Here is a 24,998-nt window from a genome sequence, read left to right as displayed (position 1 = left end):
TTTAGTAGCCATTTGAAGAAAGAGCATAATGTACTCTTATTTCAGCTTTAAATGTGTTAATACTGTTATGTGAGTAACACATAAGAGCGCAACAGACCCTAGAAAAGCAGTGTGTGTGTGTGTGTGTGTGTGTGTGTGTGTGTGTGTGTGTGTGTGATATAAATAAACCAAAAACTCATCTAGAAATTCAGATAAAATAACTACCCATCAATTTGAAGGGGTTAAAAAGTGACTGAACAGTTTTTAAAAAATACCTCTAAGAAGCAAACCCAGAATGAAAACTACTGAGCTTTTAAGGATACAAGTGATTACGAATCTATAAATTTTGCTTAAAATTTAAGGGAAAATAAAATTAAATCAACTTGTCAAGTATATGTTTGATAAATATACACATTTGGACTCCAAAAGAATATTGAGAAGCTAAAATAATCCCATGCCTTTTATTCTCTAAACCCATATCAGACTGCATTGTAGAATATTTACACCACCTTATAATCTTCAAGCAACACAATTTTACAGTCTCTCTGAGTGCAAAATTCCCATTTTAATAACTTGACAGTGTTCCTACTACTTAATCTACAACCTTCCAGCTGTAAACATTAAGGCCACTGTGTTTTTAATGCTCTTGTTAGAGAAGGAGAACAGTTTGTTACCAGCAATCAAACTATAATAAATGTTCTAAAGTCTGAAATGGTTCTGAGGCCAAAATTTAGCTTTCTTTTTTTACAGGCTACACAAGCTTAATTTCTTTAATCTTTCCTTATATGTACCTCTAAGTATTTTACTGAGATTGAAGAATAAATCAAAGTGTGACCCTTAAAATATCTTATATGCTCCCCAAAAGTACAGATGGCTCAGATTCTTCTTAAGTACTACCGGCACATCAGCTATGCAGAAGTGGTATCACAGATGACAAAGGGAAACATTTACTGAATGTCTGCCATGTGCCAGGTAAATAAAAAGCACTTCACATGCCTGTCATACCCTTTTGCTACCTGACGTTTACAGCAGCTTGGCTGCCATTCACAGGGAAAAGTGACTAAGTAAAAATGTACTGATGGTCACTTGAGATCATGGGTAAGAGCTAGTGCTAACCAGTTTTCTAATGAAAATATTCTGTCAAAAATTATTTTGTTCCAATGTGGAACCATGTATTTATATCTCATGTTGCCATTTATGCTTCAGAACACATGGCCTGTTGTGAAAACACTGCTCAGTTCCACATCAAAGTAAGCAATGACAATGTGCAACACACTGTTGCACATTTATGTGGTCACTCTGAGCTCTGTATAAACAGTGACAAACTTCAGAGATAATAAGTCCCCATAAGGTAAACAAAACTATATTGTCCATAAATTTTCTCTGGTTTTGTCCTGGGTCTTAAATCTAACTGTGATGAGCATTCATCTCTCTCTCTTTTCTAAAACATTGTATTTTACTAACTATGCTATTATAGTTGTCCTGGTTTTTCCCCCTTTGCCCGCTCCACCCAGCACTCCCCCACTCCTTCAGGCAGACCCCCACCATTGTTCACATCCATGGGTCATTTCCTGTACTGTACTTTACATCCTCATGGCTATTCTGTAACTACCTATTTGTACTTCTTTAATCCCTTCACCTCTTCACTCATTCCTCTACACTCCCCTCCTATCTGGCAACCATCAAAAGGTCCTCTAAATCTCTCTTTTTAAAACTACTCCATCGAGGTATGACTGACATACAAAAAACTGTACATTTAATGTATATTAGTAATTGGGAGATAAGTATACACCCATGAGACCATTATCACAAATGAGGTGATAAATGTCTATCACCTTCCAGTTTCCTCTCATCCCATTTATTATTTTTCTGTGCATAAAAATTGATAAAAATTGTCTCCCAAAGTAAAATACATCTGCTATCTTATTAACATATCTACTATATCTAATAGAAAGCCAAACTGACAGATTTAGACCTATTTTTATTTTTTACCTTGGTCTAGGCAATCATATTCTGTAATTTTAGTTTCCCCATCTATAAAACATCATAAAATAATTACAACTTTAATGAAACAGTCTGAAGTATCTCTGAAAAAAGACTATGTAAATACCAGAAACTATACATTATTTATAAACTACTACATTGTACAATAATATTACTCTGTCTATTGGGCTATACAGTTTTGTTCCTTGTATTTATAGCCACTACAGTCTCCTCATACTTTTCATGGAATTAAGGAATATCTAGAAAACACATAAATGGATAACATGCAAAGATAATGGTAGAAAATGTTGTCCTGGAGTACAACAAAAAAGAAAAATTTGCAAGTAAATGTCCAAATGTAAGTAACATGTATATTAATGAACCTATTCACAAGGCAAGGTTTTTCATAACTACAGATGTAATCTCTGGTAATCTGGCAATGACCCGGGTGGAAATAATGGGAAGCTAATGCTGCTGCAGTTATGGGTTGTTTGGTGTTTGTTTAGCATCTTCCTGTCATCATTAGAGACCTGCTTGTTGAAACAGGGATCACTTCTTGATGCTTCAACACCAGAGTTACCCTCTCACCTAAAATTCCTCAGTGTTCTTCCGAGCTGCATTGCTTCCATGTAGTGTTCCCCTCAGGATGCTGCCCTCGGCCACGTAAATCAGAGCAGGACTCTCGCCCTCAAGGCCACTACTTAAGTTTTCTAAAGCAGTATTTAGGCTCCTTGAGAACCTTACAGATTCACCAAACAAAACATGGTGTGGGCGTGGGTGGTATCAATGGTGTAAACACAATTTTTTTAAAGATTTTATTTATTTATTTTTTAGAGAAGGAAGGGAGGGAAAAAGAGAGAGAGAGAAATACTAATGTGCGGTTGCTGGGGGCCATGGCCTGCAACCCAGGCATGTGTCCTGACTGGGAATCGAACCTGCGATGCTTTGATTCGCAGCCCGCACTCAATCCACTGAGCTATGCCAGCCCCTAAACACAATCTTTTAGGAATAAGCTTAAGAGGTGGGATGATTATAAAAATTCTATTATGACTTAAGAAACTTTGTTAGTACTATATAACACTTCATAAAAATGTAACATAAGCATTTTCATATAATATATGAGTGTAAGGAAACCATTTTGCTGCAAATCAAATTGAAAAGATTCATAATAAAATATATGAAATTGTTTAAAATTGTAAAATGTTAATGTCTTTCTGTTTTCCAGTTTATTTGATATCTATTAGAGAAGTTATAACACGTAGAAAAGTAGAATACAAGGAACATAAACTGAAAATATAGAATTTCTCAATTACTACTTATCTCAGTTCAAATCAACCAGTCTGAAATAAATTAGATATACATATACAGAGATAGGATAATCAGGTCCATTTATACTAGTTTACTAAAGAAAAAAGTACATCCATAGATACTATAAAACTGGCAATATAAATTATTTAATATAGAGTTAAAATCCAATTTCCAATAGAAAAACTAAGCATAAATTAATTATTTTCCTTGCTAACAAAGAAATGAAAGACCATATATAAGAATACTTAACAAAACCTATAATCTCATTTGATCATAAATTTCAACCTACTAAACTACAAATATATACAAAGAGTGGGATTAAAGTTTGGCTGACTCTTTCTGAGGGAAAAAAGCAACCTAAGAAAAAAAGAAACTAAAACCATACAGAAATGAAAACAGAAAAATCTTTGAAGAGAGACAAGAAAGGCCAAAGTTTTACTCAAGGCTCTAGATAGTCAGAAAGTTGCACATAATCTTAAAATCTAGTGCACAAACTGTGCTGTCAGAACTGACCATGAGCATTAATGGACTTGTCACCCAAGGGAGATTTTAAAAGTCACTTTCTACTGTAGCCAAAGGAATAACTGTGACAGTCCAGTACATACATTGTTTTGTCTTAACTGCCTGAAAACATCATTCTTATTACTTTTTAAGAAGGGATTTTAGCCCTGGCTGGCATAGCTCAGTGGATTGAGCGCAGGCTTCAAACCAAAGTGTCGCAGGTTCGATTCCCAGTCAGGGTACATGCCTGGGTTGCAGGCCATGACCCCCAACGACCACACATTGATGTTTCTCTCTCTCTCTTTCTCCTTCCCTTTCCTCTCTAAAAAAATAAATAAATAAAATCTTAAAAAAAAGAAGGGATTTTAAACACTATTTGCATAAAAATAGGAACCAAGTCTTTCAATTTATTTTTTACCTTTGAATATTTTAACTACTTATTTAAAATTCCTATTTTTTCTTTCAACATGCTTATAATGTGTACCTATTATAAACATGTCCCTTATCCTAGACACTGAAATCTTCCTCTGTGAAACTTAAGAAGAATGTTGTATACATGTTTCCGGAGAGACACGGAGACGTCTTTGAGCAGACGTGAAGGGACACTTGTGATACTTTTTCCCCCAACGGCAAGTTTCCTTGTTTTTCTATTTGAGTTAATATCATCCTGCCCTCACTTGGTTGCTGTGTCAGAGTACGGGCAGTGGATTGCAGCCATTTGAAATGACTCAGTACTAGAAAGTATAAAGTAAAGGCTCCTCCTAGCCAATATAAAAATGACCTTAAACAAATTATGAGAGTACCAGAAAGGCAGGGGTGAAAGGAGAGGTTCCAAAACAAGTTGGCATCATCAACTCAGGACTTAAAGAAGAAATATATTACAAATCCCTAAAATTGTACCAGCATCCCTTACAAGACATTTGAAAAGTGTTTAATTTAGCATTACTCAAACATTTAGAAATCGATATTATACAAATATCAGAAAAAGAGCAGTATCAAAGGCCATATTTGCATTACTGATGTTACCAGAGGTAAGCTGAACTCATCAAAACTCCATCCTGACATTTGTGTCATGAAAGAACACATAGAAATAACTAAACATAAGGATTGAGACTTCTTACCCCATATTTACATTGGCGAGATGTTGCTCCATACTGGTAACGACATTGCTCATCAGCTTCATACACCTGACCTGGGGCCACGGTTGGATAAGCAAATTCACGCTTGGGAGGCTCATTATCAAGGCAAGTACCACGGCCTGAACTGTTCAACATAAAGGATCAAAGGAAATTAGGTACACTATGCACTATAGCAATCACAATTATGAAACCATGTGTTGAGCTCTTTGTCTCAATAACTTGATGCATGAAAAACAATACGTTCTACCAAGAAACAATCACATGGCAAAATAGCCTTATTGAAACCTGAATAAGAGCTCCAATAGTTTTTTTTCCAGCACAAGACAAAATGAAAGTATCACAGACAACAATCTGAAAATGTCATGTTGGCCTTCAAACACCGATTTAAACTAATTTCTGAAGGAATCAAAACAGAATTTCATATTGCTCTAAGTTTCTTGTTTGTTTTCAGTGAAAATATAACCACATCTGGTAGTAGAATTAAAAACACAAAATGTGGAAAATTTAAAAAAAATTGTGGTTGTAATCCTTAAAGACCTAATCTATGTATTTCCACCTTGGGCAGAACAATAGATGACATGTCCAAAGGTTCTTGAAATATTTCAATAATAAATGGGCTGAATGACAGATGAGGCCAAGATCCAAAGTTCTCCTCTCAAGTATATTACAAGTGTTTAGTCTTTCAAAAATTTCATATTTCATCTAGGATCATCAGAGTTAGGAAAGAGAATGTTCTCTCTATATAAGTTCTGCTTTTCAAAGTGTGCTTGCACTCAAACATAATATTTTAATTCAGTGGAACAAATAACATAAAGGTTGCCAAAACCCAGACAGAATACCTTAGCTTAAAGAGCTTTATACTTTGCTAAATATAATTGTTCACTTTTATTTAGTCAGTGTGCATAAAATAGGACAGATGCTTTTTTACTTTCATTTCACATGTAAGTTAGAATTTTTAAAGAATTCCTATGCCAACACTTAAAAATTTTTTCCAACATTCCTGTCAATTGTGCCAGCACTTGTGTTTTTTTTTCCCAAATCTTTTCCATCTGCTTTGCCAAAGGAAAATAATTTCACAAGTAGAAGTTCCTCAACTATTATTTAGGACAGTACAAATTTTCATTTATAGATAAGAAAGAGCCATACATAATAATGAGTTTCATACTTGCTTAAAATTTTATCATATTCTTAAAATGTAAAAGTTAATTTGCCATATACAAGTGTACAGTTGCACAGCAGTAAATTAATACCCTTTAAAAATTGAAGCATACTATTCATAAAGTGCCAGATTAAAGACCCAAGGGGGTAGGGGAAAGACCCAAGGGACAGAATACTGTCTTCCTTACACATTTTTCCTTTCATTTATGACCTCCTTGATTAATCTTTCATCAATAAAAATATTTAGCTGGAATATTAAGAGTGGTACTAATATAGAGGCATTTTACTATTATCTATTACACTGCTTTCACTTGTCGCTGCTTGCGGTATCTGTCTACCTAATAGAGAACAGCTGATTTTTCCCACTCGGCTACCCAGTTTTCATGACGGAATGTTTTTTATTTCTTGTTTTTTTTGTGCTCTTAGAAATTGCCATGTACTTCAGTAAAAGAATTCTTCTTTGATGAATTTTAAAAATAGCAAAGTTCCTTTTATTTTATAATATAAAATATCTATAATCTACATGGGTATCCAAATTTTAGGCAAATGTAATTCTACTAGTAAATTCAAAATTTTAGATTAAGGTTAACGATGAAAAGATCAATGTGAAAAATGAAATGAAAGAAGATGTACCATTTTTTTTTTAAAGATTTCATTTTTAGACAGAGAGAAAGGGAGGAAGAAGAAGAGGGAAACATCAGTGTGTGGCTGCCTCTCACACATCCCCTGCTGGGGACCTGGCCCAGCATCCAGGCATGTGCCCTGACCAGGAATCGAACGAGTGACCCTTTGGTTCACAGGCCAGAGCTCAATCCACTGAGCCACACCAGCCAGGGCCATTTTTTATAATAGGGAATATTCATAAGATTACTGAGTTAGTTGTTTAGTTATCTAATTTAACTCAAAAATATCAAGTTTCCTCTCTGTAATAAAATTATAAAAGTCTTGATGAAAGGAGTTAAATATGTAATAAAATAAAATATCAAGTTAAGTAATTTACTACTATAAATCGATGGGGAAAATTTAAGTACTGAAGTACTTAATACAAGATTCTACAAATAAAAATATTTGCAATAGCATAAAAAAAGTAAAAGATACCATCTTCTAAGTATACAAGATATACTCACTTAAATGGCACCAGCTAAAAATCTATGAAAAATTATCATACATAATTACTTCTTAGGAATACAGAAAATTAACCTAAAATATTTAGGGGAAAAATTATATGGACTGGAAAAGTTTAAGAATAAGATGCTGAGGAAAACATTCTTTCCTGATGGCAATCTGAAAATTGACTTTAATCCAGAGAAAGCAACAATAGTTATTTCTTTAAAGTTCTTGTTCTCAGGTATTAATGGTCTTCTAATGATGGTTCATGTTCTTCAAAAACACCAAATGAGAAGACCATTGCAAAGGCCTCCAGACAATGAAGGATCCCTGCACTCTGTTCATCCGTGGCCAAGCCCTTCTGCGGAAGTTTATTCCAAAGTGGATTTCTGTTTCAGTTCTTTGGAATTACTTACTACTATGTATTGTTTTCCTTTTCCAGTATATTTTTACAGAAGAATAAAACACCATATAAAAGAAAACAGTAAGTGAAAAATCATACTGATCCTTCAAAATGAACATGTATAGTTAGGAACATGGCATCAACAATGCCTTTTGAGATGGGTTTGGTGATATCTGTACAAATTATCAACATTTGCAAGTCAAGCGTCTTACCTATTGTTAGTGGCTCCGGGAAAGCCAAGTACGCGGCAAGGCTGACTCACATTGTTTCTACATTTTGGGTGGAGAATGGACTACCTATTTTCCTCCTAGTAACCATATCTGGTATATGTCATACAACAAAACCTTGTGTGAAGTATTTGGGAGATGGGGTCATTTTCATATTTTAATTCTAAAGCAACAAAAATACTTTTTGCAAACATTACTAAAATTTGTCAGCTACTATCTTGCTAATTTAAAGTAAGCTAAATCTATAGATCTCCATTATAAATTATTAATTAGCCCTTAGAAAGTAATGATTCTGGATATGTCCATGCTTCTAAGTCATCAATTGCCACCGTGAAATATCACAGATATAGGAATAGAAAGCAGAGAATACCAATCTAAGAGATATATACTTAACCTGAAACTGCTTTTCTGTATTTTTTTTCCTAAGAAAATTCCCAAGTGCTCTATCTGAATCTCACCCCTCCTTTCACCTAAGGAAGTAACTAATACTCTGATTTTTTAATAATAATGTCCATCCTTTCCCTAGCAGTTTTACCCCCCAATATTCATCTGCCTGCTTTTGGACTCTATATGAACAGGAGTCATACTGCAGGTTTTCTTCTGTGACTTTGTTCTTTCACCCATTTAGTATTAGGAATGTGAGACAGATCCATGTTGGTGGGTATAGTTATAGGCTGCTCGTGTATTTGTTCTCCGACATTCCATTTAAGACTAGGCCACAAATATCAAATGAGCATTTGAATTATTTCTAATTTCTGGAAATTGCAAATTATGTTGATGTGAATAATTTTATATAAGAGTCCTGGTACAAATGTTTTCCCTTTCTTAAAAATATTAGCTATGAGTTATTTTCTTATATTTTATTTTCTTTTAACCAAATGGAAGTTATGAGTAATTTTTATTTAATCTAGGGTTCTGGATAATTGATATAGCTATGCAATTCTTATGATGCTGAGCTCAGTTGTTTATGCTACTACTATCAAAATAATAATAGTAGTGATATTATATATAATCTTCTTGATTTTGTCATCAAAATACACCTTTAAACATAGATGGTTTGTGCCTTAGTGCCATGAGAATTTATCCCCTCAGAAAACATAAACCTCCCTCATTAATAAATGAAATGAAGGACACTGTTAGTAGTTTCCATCTATGGGATGCTTACGCAATTTGTGCTATTAAGCATAAAAAAATATGTCCAGAGCAAAACTGTATACATAAAAAGTAGAACTATGATTATTTCCCTAACAGTATATATTTCATAAAATCTATAGCAATATAGATAATGATTAATTCATGGACTCTACTTTTGTTTATGCTTCTAAGATGAGGCAAAAAAAATGTGTATCCATTTGAGAACATGCTTTTTCCTTGATTATGAAATTCTTAGTAAATCCAAGCATATTTACATAAATCCTTGCAGCATGATAGCAAAGTCATATTTTATGTATTCTACTTCTAATTTAGAGAAGTCTTATTTACATAGCTCAAAAGTTAGCCTTGAAAATAGAAACACGAGCCAGAGTTGAGTCTTCAAGTGAAATTTACAGACCCCTATGTAAACTACACACTCTTGGCTTGGTTTCCAGAACACATGATGATATACCCCTAATTGTAATTTTAGATTTATTTTTCACATGAACTATATACGGTAAAGTATAGACCGTCTGCCTACAAGACAGTGAGTCTATCTTTCTATGCTAACTCTACATATCTTAAGTCTCTTAACAACAACAACAACAAAAGTTAACATTTAATGCCATGTTATATTATTTTCCACAAAAGTGTGCTCATACACCTAAATGAAGCAGAAGTGAATTAGGTTGTTATCATCGATGAGTCAAGTATCTTGTCTATGATGTTCTCATAAACTGTTCGAGTCTTCACAAAACTAACAACACATTACATCCTAACATGAGTTACTTTAAGTCAGACCTTACTCTCCTGCGCCATGAAAGACAGGGGTGCTTGGACATAACTGAACTTGAGGCTTCTAATATGGAAGCACTCTATTAAATAAAGGTTTACTCAGTCATGCTCTTTTTCTCCATATGTAATTATGACTTAACAAAGATATTTATGGATTTGAGAAAAGTCCCCAAAACATGTCAGAAAAATGGAAGGAGAAACCTGTTTGTCTAAGCTGTTCCATGGGTTTCACATAGAAAAGAGGTCCTATCTGTAAAACCATTTTTTCTTTAATAATTGATATTGACCTTCAAAGGTCATTGCTACAGAAGAAATGTGAGTGTTTGGTCATCCTGTTCATCTATGTCACTTTTCTCGTAGCTCTACACTCACCTTTCTTACTAGTTCACCTTCAACCACAATGTTGCCTTTCTTTTTTTCAGCTTCCATCCTTGTTGTGAAAATGGATAGTCTCTATTTAATTTGGAACTGTAGGAGATTTGCTATTTAAACTTTGACAGTTCAAATAATTTAACAGACTTTAAATAGAGCAAGAGTTGATTCACAGAGTCCTGAGAATTTCTTAAAACTATACGAAATTATTCTGTACTACCACTAAATGGTAGGAAATATATATATAATAGGCCTAAATGACTTGTGGCTGCCTTCCACTGCCTGGAAAATTAGCCCATGGTCATCGGTGAGAATAACCCACAGTACCAGCTTCATCTTTCTCTGTCTTCTCAGTAAGTAAATAAATCAGTCAGTCCTGCAGGCAGACAGGAAGGGCACTACCTGCAAAGCCATCATCGAAAACATCAGAAGCTGGCATAACATGTCCATTCTAACGAAAATAGGTTCTTTATTACTTAATCAGGATGGCTTCTGGGCAATTCATGAACCACTTATTGAATCACTGAGTTTAAGAAATCTGAAAAAAAATATTGGGAGTTGGTAAACACCACCTCCTGATTGATCAGTAGCACACAGTATTTCAGAATGACACGAGAGACTTTTTACTATATTGGCATTTAAAGGCCATGGTGTGGTTCTCAGTTGAGCATAGTGAATAGTGAATCTGTAAATCATAGAAAGCTCATTGTTAAAATCCACCATCATCTTTGGCCTATACAGTCACTAAGTACAGAAAGGTATGCATTTTGTTGGCTGGGCTGTAGTTCCTAAACAATTCATCTTTACAGATCTCTTTTTCTTGAGAGGAGAAACTGAAATAAAATGTTATGAGTCTTTTTGAGCCAACTATAAAACATAAATGTAACCTCAATCCCTGATCAAAATATCGCTGGATTTGAAAAAATATCACACATAGCTGCTAAAGCAATTAAGTTTGCTGCATTAATAGAAAAGGAACAAAGAAACTCAAGAAAGTTACTATTATGTCTTTGTGCTCCAGTGAACTGACCTTTATAAAGAGCCTTGTGTTTTAAAAACCTTTATTACTCGGTCAGATTATGATCAGAGTAGTTTAGTTTGTTTTGAAAGAGGGAGGGAAATAGCCAAATTTTCCCCAAATCTCTACCCATTGTCTTTCATATTTATCTTTCACAAATGGCTTTAATTGTGTGAGTATCCCCAGGAGAATACACAACAGAAATATAAAATACAGGATAAATAAGCCCATTAGCACCCTGTCAACACTAATCATGCTTACTCATACAAAATGCAAAGAGGCGCAGGGGTGTCCAGCCTTTTGGTGTCTCTGGACCACACTGTAGGAAGAGGAGTTGTCTTGGGCCACACTCTAAACACAAACACTAATGAAAACTGATGAGCAAAAAAAAAAAAATGGTTTTAAGTAAATTTAGGATTTTGTGTTGGGCCGCATTCATGGCCATTCAGGGCCCCATGTGGCCCACGGGCTGCAGGTTGAACACGCCTGCAAGGCTTAAATAATGTTTTTTATATTAATTCAATGGAATACTTTATTGGAACTAATAAACATTTTACATTTCCCACCAAGCCAGTGGTGATTTCTTGACTGTATTTTATCAGCAATTTTGGAATTTGCTTTTGATCGTGCATTAGCCTAATCAACATATAGATCCTCTAAGGAAATACAGGATTAAAATTAAAGATACTAAGGAATAATTCAATGGTACAATATATTTCTAAATCTCTTTAAATTTATCATATAATCTCAGCCTTAATACTGTTCCAACCAGGTAGGTGCTGGCAAGAGATGAAAATTGGTCCTTGTATTTACTATGCACACAGAGAAGGTCCTAGCAAATGTGCTGCTGTGCACAGAAACAGGTGAGAGGAGCAAGAAAGTGGTGCTTGGACAGAACAAGGAGAGGGAAGCCTTTCAAAATGCACAGGAATACGGAGCATGCTATATAGTTTGTCTTTCTGGTGACAGACACTAAGATTCCATTATAAAAACATGAGCCAAGTCAAGGGAGAAATTGCAGATCTGGCTTGGTTTCTGGGGACAGAAGATTTTCAGCAATGTTTGAATTTAGGTAATATGATCTCATTAAAAACATCTTGGAAAATGATATTGCTAGTGCTTTGTGTTAAAAACTACCAAAATATGTCAAACAAATTATCTGCGGTCTATCTTTACAGCCTTTCACCCCATTTTGGCACCAAGCAAGCACATTGTTATAATTATCTATTACTAGGATTAAAAATTGTTAGGTAATGCAGGAGAACTACCTTCTGAAGTGAATTTCTAATTCCTTCAGTTTCATTGTTACATTAGTTAATTTTTAAAAAGCCCATTTTAAACATTTATCTTTTTATCTTTAATTAAAGCATTGCATTAGATAAATCTCTTGTTCAGGCTCTTTAAAAAATATACAATTATAAGTTTTTGGAATATAATCAGGCCATTTGCAGAAAGAAACCAAAACTTTAAAATGAACAATGTTACCCTACATAACCTGTCTGAATGTTTAAATTGTTACACTATCATCATGTTAGTGTGTACTTTGAAAAGGCAATTTTTAAAAAGAATTTCTGTTGCTTGCCTGTGTTTTATGTATGACTCACTTTTAACAGAGTATTTAATTTCTTCTCCCCAAGAAAAATTGGCACAAAATTGTTGAAGGTAATGATGGAGCTGTAAAGCGTAAAACCTTGATATCATTTAAAATAATATTTACCACTTAATGCATGTCTCTTAAGAGTTTTTAACACATTTTACCATTATATATATATAAAATAACATGATGATATATGTATTAGTACCTAAACTCATTTAGGAAATGAGGTCAATGAAGATTATAAAGGTGAAGTAACCTGCCCAAGGGCACACAGGAAGAGAGACCTTCGTCTGCTAGTTTCCAGAGTTCAATATGAAAGCCCCATGGCAGGTGAGATACGGAAGAACGTCTGCTTTCCCAAACATCATTATACTTTAGCTAATTTATATTCCTCACAGTTAACTAATCAAACTCTTGGAACAAACATTAAAGGGCCAACAAAGAAGGTCCCAAGCTGTAGAAAAGATGAGTCAATAAACTTTCAAAGACATTTTTAATTTTTATTTTTTAGGTGTTTGATTTTGTTGTTGTTGTTGTTTGTTACTATTAGATACTATAGTATTCTTATAGAATTCAGGTTTTTCTCACCAACAAAATTAAATGTATAATCCCAAAATTAAAGTCTGACCTGTGCTGTATTAAATTATGTAAATCTACATTTTTTATGACATTGCTTCCCATTTATCGAACATTTCTAACACCCACATCATCCACCCCACTTAAATTCTTGTTCCAGTTCCTCTAATCTATTCAGCAAGTTCTGTATGAGTGTGAAGGAAAAAATTTGCCACAATGATATATTAAAATATTCTGGGAACAGCCTGAAATATCACTGGGCCCTATAAAAGTTACTCATTATACAAAATTTGAAGCACTACATATTAGGCTTCTACCAATGGCTTACTTCTAGAGCAATTCGTCATCACTCTCCAGAGATTACTTACTCCAGAAAGCTGGTGATATAGTCTCGACTGCAGGAAGACCAGGAAAAAGGATTGGTATTTGCGGTAATGTGAGCTGCCATAAGCTTTGCTGTTTCATGACCTTTCGTCCCACAAGAATTTCCAATTCCATCATGGTTCATACCAAAACTGTTTTAACAAGGAAGAAACATAAGAAACATACAAGAAATAAGAAAAAAGAAAACAAACAAACCCCAATACATCCTTTATTTCCTTATTTGATCATGTATTAGTCTCATCAACATATGCCTTCCATATCAATAGACCAGATCCTCTAAGGAAATATAGGATTAAAATTAAAAAGATTAAGGAATAATTCAATGATACAATATACTTCTAAATCTCTTTAAATTTGCCATATAATCTCAAACGATAACTCATGATACCAGCTCTCCTTGAACAGATACAAAATATATGTTAATTCTCACTTTTTGGATGAAGAAAACAAATTTAGTAAAGAAAAAAGACTTAAAGATCATACAATTAGGGTTGGAATTGTTAGTAGAACCTGCCTTTTAACATGTTCGAGTTCATACTAATTCACTATCCTGAATCAGAAAGGAATTATAGAAGATGGTTACGATCCATTGAGTTCCAGACTATAGGTGAAACACAAAAATCATTTTCCTTAATATAGATAAATGAGAATTAAGTACATAGGTAATGTACCTTTGTATGTGTTTTCAAAACATTTTGAACATTTGTTAAGTACATCTTGATGTACTTAAGAATTATGGAGATAAAGTTTTTTATTACCAATAACTCCCTCCATTTTTCATAGCTTTTCTTTGTTATTTTTATGTGTCCTATGGCCATGCCTAGTTCTATTGATGTGATCTAAAAATATATTTCAATAATAAACCAAAATTATTCTGTAAAGGATATACCCACTGCATACAAATAAATTTTAGCCTTTCAACACAAGTAGTCAGAAATTCAGATGGAATATTACCAAAAAAACTATTTCCATTGCAATATTCTAATAAGTACACCATGATATGTGTTCAGGGAAATAAATGGTTTATGTGACAAGAGTAAAAAGTAGATGAGGGTAGTTGCTGGAAAAAAAATTTGGAAAGGTAGTTAAGAACAGATAATTACAAGATAATAAATGAAAAGTGTTACATTTGGCTATGTAGAGACATTGAAGATTTATAAGAACTAAAGATTTCTGAGTAGGACAATATGGATGTGGTCTGTATTTTAGACAGGTCATTATAATAATTTTGTGGTGGGGACCTGGGAATGGGGAGAGAATGGAGCTAGGGAAACAGATGGAAGATCATTACCAACTGGAAAATGATGTGGGTCTGAATTAGAGCACTGGATAGAGAGGTGGGATTAGATTTGAGATATGTCTAGAAAACTAAATGAATTGGCCTTCATAAATACAATATAAAAATGCTATAGTGAGGACATATAATATGTCCATATGGGAGTGGGAGGCAGAAAGGAGGAACCAGTATTTCAGGCAGAGGAACTAACCTAAGCAAAGGAAGTATATGTAAATACCCAGAGCCTTATATTAAAATACCAAATAACCTTCAAAGAACACCAACATTTAGTCTTCCCATTTGATAGCAACACACTGGAGTCAACCTATTTATATGGTCTTCTAGGAACATGAGGGTAGAGTTTAGAGTTCATTGAATTAGACACATATTCTGTTAAAACAATCAGCTACAGATTTACGAAAGGCTCCTTTGTTCTCATTTTTAATTCAATGAACTTCATATTCTGTATTTCTCTAAGAGGTCGGTACTAATGTGTGAATACTACTGTGATTCTTGTCAAATGATGAGAGCTTGAAAAACAGTCTCTCCTCTTAGCATCAGTCTCTTCAACATCCTGCAGTCCTACTAAGGCAGGTGTAGGGAGGTGCAGAGCGCTTTCAGAAAATCATTTTCCAGATAGTCAACTTCCTTGTGCATTCTTTAAAAAAAAAAAGAGTGTATTTTCTCTTTTTCCAATTCTCCTTTTGAAACCATATTTCTCCAACTTACAAAAGAAAACTTATCTTTCATTGATCCATAATTTTACAATAGTTCACAGCCTTGGGGTATAAAAACATGGACATCAAGAAAAGAGAAATTGGAAACCTTTGGTGTCGGTTTTGTGAAAGAGAATGACGTTAATGACTGAATAAACTATCATGTAGTTTCTTGCTTTCATCAAATTTATTTGAGTATAAAATCAAATTAACAGTTGGTAGGTTGTTAAAAATATTTTTTCATGATAAATCACCATGGTTATCTTTTGACAAATAATTCCAAAGAAGTTCAAAGATTTGAGTGATATTTCTATAATAAACTCCTTTCATCTCATCTACTTAATTATGTAAACAAAGTATTCATCATCTGTAGAAACAAAATAAAGAAACTGAACTGATGCTGAAATTCTGCCTCACTCTATAGGAACACAGAGATAAATAGCATTATCAAAAATGCATCTAATTAAGAATACATCTTACAAAAACTTTGCTTTTATGTTAATCATTAAAATTTGTAATATGTATTACCTTCTCTGATCAATCATTAACTAATAATGATTGTTATCTAGTGAACAAGTAATACAGAAAAAATTTTTCTCTATGATTACAGGAAATTTTAAATGTAATTGCTATTTACGTATATCTTTGTTATGGAGACATTTGATACAATCGAATATAATTTTAAGCATAAAATATATATTTAAACATATTAAAAATATTAAAATACACATCAGAGTAATATTCCTGGAGGGATAGAAGCAGATATATTGAATTAAAGAAGGAATAATGATAAGAATTTTTACTACAAAAACAGGTTCGTGTATTTTTTAAAAGCATGATGATAGTTACCAAATTGCTATGGCATTCAGATTCAATTCATTATATTTAAAAATGGTATGTAACAACTTTGTTTTCATAAATAATATATACAGTACTCCAGAAATTCTATCCTTCGCAATTACTTAGACATAAAATAAAAAATGTTAGACATCAGCTGAAAAATGCACAATAACGTCCATAGTTTTAATACATTCTTTCAGAAGTATAAGAGGGGAGGACTTTTTTCCCCTCCTGAGGAAACTCTACTGACAAAGAGTTTGAGAATAAAAAAGGTGAAACTCATTAGTGATCAGAGAGACTAAAGAAGAGGCCACTTTAAAACCATCATACTGGCAAAAATTAGAATGTTACCTAGAACTAAGTGTTGGCAGTGATGTAGAGAAACTGGGATCTTAGTTCAAAACCTTTTTCATGTGGTCAGGGCAGCTGTTCCAGAGAGCAACTCAGCAGTACTTAGTCAAATTAAGTAGGCAGATACATTAGGACCCAGCAATCCTATTCTTGGACATATATCCCAGAAATATTCCCAAAGGAAACATGTATGAAGATGTTCATGACAGGATTATTTATGATAGCAAGGATTTGAAGACAATCTAGGTATCTGTCACTGGGGAATAGAAAAGTAAGCTTTGTCAGATGCATACTATGGAACACTCATAGAAGCTGGAAGCAACAAACAAGATAGATGTCTACACATAAGTATCGGTGGATCTTTAAAACAGTGAAGTAATTAAGAAAAGGAGGAATGTCTCCAACACTCTATGAAATATATAAACAAAAATCACATACATATTCTCACATAACAAAAAGGCCAAGGAGCTGTTCCAGAATAAAGACTAAAGAGACATAACTAAATGCAATGAAAACTGGATTGGGGGGAAAGGTTATAAAAAAACATTGCTGGGACAATTGATAAAATTTGAATATGACTGTACATTGATGATAGAAGTATATCAGTGTTAAATTTTCTAATTTGATAATTGTACTGTGGTTATAGAAGAGATTATCTTTTCTCCTTAGGAAATAGATATGAAATATTTGGGAATAAAGGAAACGTCTACAACTCACTGTAAAATAGTTAATAAAAAATTCATGTACATATACAGAAAGAGAGAGCAAATGTTACAAAATATTAACAACTGACTCTGAGTGAAGGGCACGTGGCAAATCTTTTTATCATATCAATATTTCTATAATTTTGAAATCATTTTAAACTTATAAAGTTAAAAATGAACACATACATGTACAAAACAACATTCAATATTTTATAAGGCTATGTAGGGACTCAAAGTTATTAGAGTAGTTATCTATGGGAGTGAACAAATGAGAGTGGGAAATGTAAATATAGAAATAAATACATAAATGTATGTATTAAATCAGAAGGCTCCTTACCGGTACTCATAATGATGTTGCAGCAAGAACTGAGATTGGATAGATGGATGGATGGATGGATGGATGGATGGATGGATGGACAGATACTTACATTTACTTACTAAATGTAAAGTAAACCCAACTCTCTGCTCTTGGTTAGTTTTTAAAAAGAACAACGACAAAAGAGAGTTTGGTCAACCTGGGGCCCACTCTGACGAATGAACAGCAGTAGCAAGAGAACACGCTGATGGTTGGTCTTGTGTGTTTAATAAAACATTTCAGATCATATGAAGGCAATGGTTCTCATTCGTGGAGGGTTTTAGGAACACAGTGAGGGGGGAAGTTAGGAGAGACAGTCCTCTGTTGTGACTGCCCACTTTACACTGGCTACACCAAGTCTGCAGAGCTTGCTCTTCACCCAGGCTCTCTTTCAGGATAATTCTAGGAAATGGGGTAACATTGCCCCTTGGATAAAGAGCAGGTTTACTTACTGCAGTGGTCCCCATTTATCTGTGGTTTGCTCACCAATGGTCAACTACAATCCAAAAATATTAGAGAAAATTCCAGAAATAAGCAGCTTGTAAGTTTTAAATTCTGAGTACGGTGATGAAATCTTGCCCCATCCTGCTCTGTCCCACCCTGGATGTGAACAAAACCTCTGCACAGCGTATCCATGCTGTATACGCTACCCACCAAATGGTCAATTAATAACCATCTTGGTTATTAGATCAACTACGTACTATGATATGGCAGTGCTTCTGTTCAAGTAACCCTTATTTTACTGTTATACCTGTTCTATTTTAGTGTTACTTACTATCTCACTGTGTCTAATCTATAAATTAAATGTTATCGTACATATGTATATAGGCATGCGTGTATGTATTTACAGGAAAAAAGATACTGTACATAGGGTGTGATACTACCCAGTTTCAGGCATCCACCAGGAGCCTTGGAACATAGGCCCTGCAGACAAAGGGGGCCTACTGTACTTGGTGTAAAAGGGGTAGGTGCCCCAAAGTCAATCTTTCTCAGTTTTTATGAAAACCTAGTGCATGTGCAGCATTCATCTGGGCCGTATTGTGTTGTCCCTGTGGGGTTTGGGACCAAGAAGAACCAAAATACATTGGCTGAGGCTTATGCTGCTTGCTGTAGAGTTAAATGTAAAATCCTTTATCTCTGACCTAGGAATCGCATACATTTTGACAGCACCCATGCAACAGTAATAGCCAGCTTAGCTTCTAAGTAGGGTAAAATCAAATCTCTAATCCAATCAGAGAAGATCATAGTTGATTAGGATAACATCCCCAAATATGAAAAGCTAAGTACCCTTTAAAGCAATGTCCTTCAAATTAGTCTTAATTATTCAGAAAGCCCAAATTCTAAATAATATCTATTATAACACAGTAAGCTTTTTGTTTTATTGCCTTCCCCTAAAATAAACTATGTTGACGATTTTCAACTAAACCTCCCCATGGACATTTCCCATTTCTAATATCTCAGTATTTCTGTTCCTATCTCAAAAGTTTAATGGATACTTCTTATTTCTACATTGGTCAGTAAAACAATTCCACCCCCTTTCCTCTAGATAGCACCCAAAAGTAATAAGAAAAAAAACCCATAAAATACAGTATCATAATGTATGCGGAAGGATGACTGAATACATAAATATGCAACAAATGCAGAAAGACTCAGAGAATAACAGCAGTAACTGAGGATCTCAGCTAAAAGGACCAGAGTATGTTTCTCCAAAGTTCAGTGCAATGATCTGAGGGGCACGACCAACACCTTCTACAAGCAATTGGAATGAGGGGGCAACTGCGGGAATATACTCTCCTGATCTAGTGGTCAGAAGAGTAGACAGGGCTAACTCTAGGAAGCGTATCGTTGGAAAGCAGTCTATCAGTGAGGAAGGATGAGGGACTCTACCTGCCTGGCAGTTTTACAAAGAAATACAGGGTTAAAACACTTGAATCACATCCAATACTATTTATCATTAATAAGTTCTTGCTGAAAAAGTAGCTCTGGCCCCAACCTAACATTACTATCTATAAATAATTTATCCAGAAAAATCAAACTCGTTCAAAGATGTGTGATTCAGAAGAAATACAAAATAGATCTACAAGTATGTTACATTAGAAAAACACTCAAGAAAATGCAGGTGAAATACGGACATAGCAGAAAAACAACGTTGCTGCAGACAAGATCAAAATTGGACACACTAATCTGAAAAACTAATGAAGATATCATTTTATAAAAACAAGAATTTCATGCAGAGATACAAGCAATCAGGGAAGATGTGGCAAAACAGGAGGTAAAAACATGAACTGTCCGAGGAAGGAGGTGGAAGAAAAGGGCATGTTGAGGTATCAGAAGAGCAAAATGAGGTGACTGCTTAAGACACTTCTCACAGGAGTGAACAAAGCAAGCAAATCAAGTGGATAAAGAGTTTTAAAGGATCAAAGTGAAGGAATCCAACATAGGAATCACTATTGTCCCCAAAGAACATAATAAAGCAGACAGAAAAGTCATTTAAAAATTCATAACAATTTTTTTAAGAAATAAAAAGGGCTAAGAACTGATCAAAGTGCACCAGACTGCGTCCTAGGAAAAACTGACACAGAATGAATCCACACTGAGGCACATCCTAGTAAACTTGCCGGACTTCCAAAACAAGACATATTGTGGGCAACTGGGGCAAAAGAACAAATTATCTAGTAGAAAAACAGTCAGATTTGCCTCAGATTTCTCCATAGTGACATTTAATACCAGCACACCATGGAGTGATGCCTAGCAAGAATCTTGCATTCAGCCAAACTGAGTATAAAGTCATCTTGAACAAGGACTCAAGGAATAGAGATCTCATAAATCGTTCTTACAAAAAATGCTACAAGATAAACTTCAGCTTTGTTTAAAAACATCGTGAAAGTCTGATGGTTTATTAACAGTATTTGAGTTTTATAACAGGCAAGGCACATAACACAAGTGAAACTGGTCACTAGTCCAATTAACTCTCTTTTCATAATTCTCAATTATGTTTTATGGGTTTTTTGTTCTCATGGTGCATTTTAGTCTCTTACATAATATGTATGTTATATAATACATACTTCAGAGAATAATACATATATTTACATTTTAAAGAATAATGATAAAGCAAACTTCTTTGTTATCTCTACCAAATTTACAAAATAGAACATCTTCAGAATAATAAAAGCCTGTCTCTCGTGTTCACCTTCATAATCATATTTTTCTTCCTCCCCTGCAAGACAATGATTATCCTGACTTTTGTAGTAATCATTCCCTTCACCACCTGTCATAAAACTATGGTAATGAAAACAGTCTGATATTGGCAAGTGGAACCTTTGAAAATAACAAAAATAAAAGCCCGAAAAGAAACATGGGATGATATCAATATTTGTTAAATCCAAATAGTCTGCATATAGATGTCTGTTGTAATACACACACAGATACACACATGTGCAAAATATTTTAACGTAACACTTTTTAAAATGTTTATATAGTTAATGTAGTATATGTATCAAATATATACATATTAGTATATATGTATAGTTAATTTGTATATGTATCAAATATATACAGAATGTTTTGTTCTAAAACTTAGCATTTTTCTCTCTGACCAATGATGCAAGATAGCTGAGTTGATTTTTTAAATTGAAAATTTTTTAATTCTAAAGTTTTAAAGCTGATTTTTGAGATCTTGACACATTTGGCTCCAGAAATAATGGTATAAGTTGTTATTATACGTCTAGGATAGTCTCCACAAAAAGCCTATTTATCTTATCTTACAGACTAAGTCTTTGCTTCTGAAATGAAAAATAGTATATGACAACACTGTTGGAATTAACAATTAAACAACTGAAATATATTTAGAATTCTTCTTATGGATCTAATAGTAATTAAGGAGAGGTAGTTTTAATAAAGGATGAGATCAATGAAAGTTACTGAAGGACTCACATTATTAAAAAGTTCTACGGGTAAATATTCTCATTGTATTAAGTATAAATTTAAAATTTTGTGCTTTTCTTATTTTCCTTCATAAAGATATACCATGACCACTACATAACTCCGCCTAGCAGTTTTGCTTTTTGTTCTAATTCATGAATGAGTTATATGTTATTGAAGTAATTGATCAAGAATTGGAAAATTGATCAAGAATAGGAAGAGAGTTAAATGAACAAAAAGGGTGTGCTCCTTCAGGATAGATTTGTCTTCACTGCCACTGTATCCACAATACACTCTATGTTAGGTAAATAGAGCAGGTGCTCATTGACTCTTAGGAATCAAATTGTGCATGGGTGAAAGACTGCTCATCGACAAACTGTAAAACAAGACAAAATTTGGAAAGCATCATATGTGTATGCCTCCTTTGATGATGAATAATGTAATAAAAATATAAAAAATTGTATAAGTAATAAAAGGGGAAAGAGAGTTTAGATCAAAATAAATGGCATCACCACTCAAAGACAATGTGGTTGCTATATACACTAAAAATTTGTGCAGTGAAGGTTACACAATATATTAAGCTCCTGTGAGGGACTGGCAAGTACAAACTGGCAGTTACAAAATAGGCACAGGATGTAGATAAAGTGCAGCACAGGGAATGCAGTCAATACTGTAACTGTGTGGGGTGCCAGGCAGGTACCACACTATGGGGGGATCACTTCGTATGTTATGTAAATGCCTAATTGCTATGCTGTACACCTGACACTGATATAATATCAACTATAATTGAAAAAACTTGCAAACTTTCTTAAATTTATGCTTCTGTGGCTCAGAATATACTATATGCATCAATCTATTGAGACATGTGCTTCTCCCAGATATTTCCTATAGTACATTAGTTTTCTATAAAAATAATATTTTCCTTTGAAATGATGTTTTAAAAAACAAAATCTCCTTATATACATATATGAAGAGACACATATAAGGAAATAATTCCTTATGTTATTTTATTTTAAGGATATATCAGAGGCAGCTCAATGGTGATTATATTCTACATTATTTAACCATGTATTATATGACCACTTACTGCAAAAGTAATATAATGTATTCTATATTACAAAATAATAGCTTATACTTGACTGTGGTACACAAGTCTTATTTGTTCTTTGGGAAGATTTTAAAAAAGAGGAAAACAGACTACTGAGTATATATGTAATGGGCATTTAAAATCAACCGATGTTTTCAAACCCAACAGAAGATCTGTATAGCTAAGAAAAATCTTAAATGCCCAATTCGTTCTTTTCATCTAAGCAATCAATTTTATCATGTCACTAATACATCAACATCATTTTTTTCTTAAATAATCATGGTATTCCAACACTGCCTTGCATTTTGTTAAACAATCATTAGTACACAGAGCATGTATTTTAAATTCAGCCACTACAGGAAAAAATAGATGGTTACTCAGTTCTGCAATATGACAATACATATATAATTAAAGAATTAAAGAATAGTTTCTTAATGTCTTAGAGTTATTAAATTTCTCTTTTAAAAAAGACTTTAAAAACGATGACATAGTCTACATTGTGACAACTATAAAATCTCAAAACGAAGCCTTCCCATTGTAGCAGAAAAATATAAGGGGATAAAGGGACGTCTTTCTTAAAAATCACTTTTCATTTGTAGCCTCTTTGATCTGTTCTTATTCATAACTGATCTTGGCTATGAATCACTTGTTATAATAAAGGAAAGACAAAATTTAATGGATGTACTCAGAGCCTTCTATACCCACATCTGGCAAACATTTTTAGATTTAATAGTTACCCAATAGGATAGTTATTATAATTTGCTCATGTGTTTTCTAAAACAGAATTTGGGACTCAGTTCTACTTTTGGACTTTACATACAATTGACTAAAGTAAGTGAACTCAAGATTTTGGACTTATTTAGAAACATATTTAATGAGAAGAGGGTGTACCTATAAGAATCTAGACTTTATGCTACCTGCATAAACCAACTTCATATTTAGTATGTCAGTGAAGTAAATGAAAAAAAAATTACGTTTCTACTACTATTTTACACTTTTGCTCCCTCATCTAATTATAAAGATGGCAGGAACCAGAAGAAACTGAATATTAGAAATACACACTAAGGTTTTGGGTGCAGTGTTTGTGTGTGTGTGGAATACTCATGGCAAAGACAGGGAAGGTAGCTGGAACAGAAAAACTTTTGCCACTACACCCTCCCTTGCACTATGAACAAAATGTAATTGAATAGCTTATGACAGCTGAAATTCATATCAGCCAATTAGTATGGTGGTATTTGCCTACAAATCTACTTCTTTGTTTTTCCAGCAAAATGAAGGGAATAACTTACCAAAGTTCCTAATATTAATAGTAACTAAATTCTACTTAAGTAGATTTATTATTTTTGTAATACACACATACATACATAGACTTACTTTATCTACAATTCCAAATACTTAGTCCAGTAATGATTTGACTTGACTTATCTCATTTTTGTCATTAATGTATATCATGGCAAAGGCTGAATTATTGAAATAATTTGATTATTAAAGTCTATTATAATAACTTACATAATAAAGTCTTTGTCTTTATCATTGTTTTATCTGCTTTGGAAACATGTCTACATATGATACTGCCTGTATATGAAAATGTACATTGTGTATATAATATGTGTGTATGTGTGTATATATGTGAATATATGTGTGTATGTGGACAGATAAGTAACATGATTTTGTCATCTTACTGACCTTGACCAAAATGTTATATTTATAAAAAGATCATACTGGAATAACATTTTAATAATAACAGCAATATGTTATAATTTGAGAAATATAAAATTTCATCACGAATTCATAAAATATAACATGAATGGAGAGAAATAAGAAAATAATGTTATCATGCATGGTGTAACTAGTTTGGGAAAACAACAAAGGCACTATACAGCTCTGAAGTTTAATCAACTGAGGAGTGAAATGCTTCAGTCCTGTTCTATTGACTAAAAATGTTTTCATCCCAGAAAAAATGGTTCATTTGCTTCTTCCAAAAGGTATAAAATTTTAAAAGAACCACACATTTCGTTTGAGTTAGAGCTTACAATATAAACATTCAACATTCACTCATTCATTAAC

The 24,998-nt window shown here is 33.5% G+C and overlaps 1 protein-coding gene across 1 annotated transcript in view; it reads right to left on the bottom strand.

Annotated features, from left to right (window-relative positions):
- The window catches only part of ADAMTS6 (ADAM metallopeptidase with thrombospondin type 1 motif 6), a 238,208-nt gene that overhangs the window by 106,776 nt on the left and 106,434 nt on the right, over nucleotides 1-24,998 (bottom strand). Inside the window, exons 10-11 of the mRNA XM_045848398.1 lie at nucleotides 13,666-13,812; nucleotides 4,893-5,034 (exon numbers count right to left, since the gene is read on the bottom strand). Of these exons, the coding sequence (XP_045704354.1) occupies nucleotides 4,893-5,034; nucleotides 13,666-13,812 (289 nt within the window). The remainder of the gene's footprint in view (nucleotides 1-4,892; nucleotides 5,035-13,665; nucleotides 13,813-24,998) is intronic.

The sequence above is a fragment of the Phyllostomus hastatus genome, unplaced genomic scaffold, assembly GCF_019186645.2.
Source record: "Phyllostomus hastatus isolate PE091 unplaced genomic scaffold, TTU_PhHast_1.1 phas_contig_58, whole genome shotgun sequence".
Classification (NCBI taxonomy): Eukaryota; Metazoa; Chordata; class Mammalia; order Chiroptera; family Phyllostomidae; genus Phyllostomus; species Phyllostomus hastatus.
This window is presented reverse-complemented; position numbering and strand designations above follow the sequence as displayed.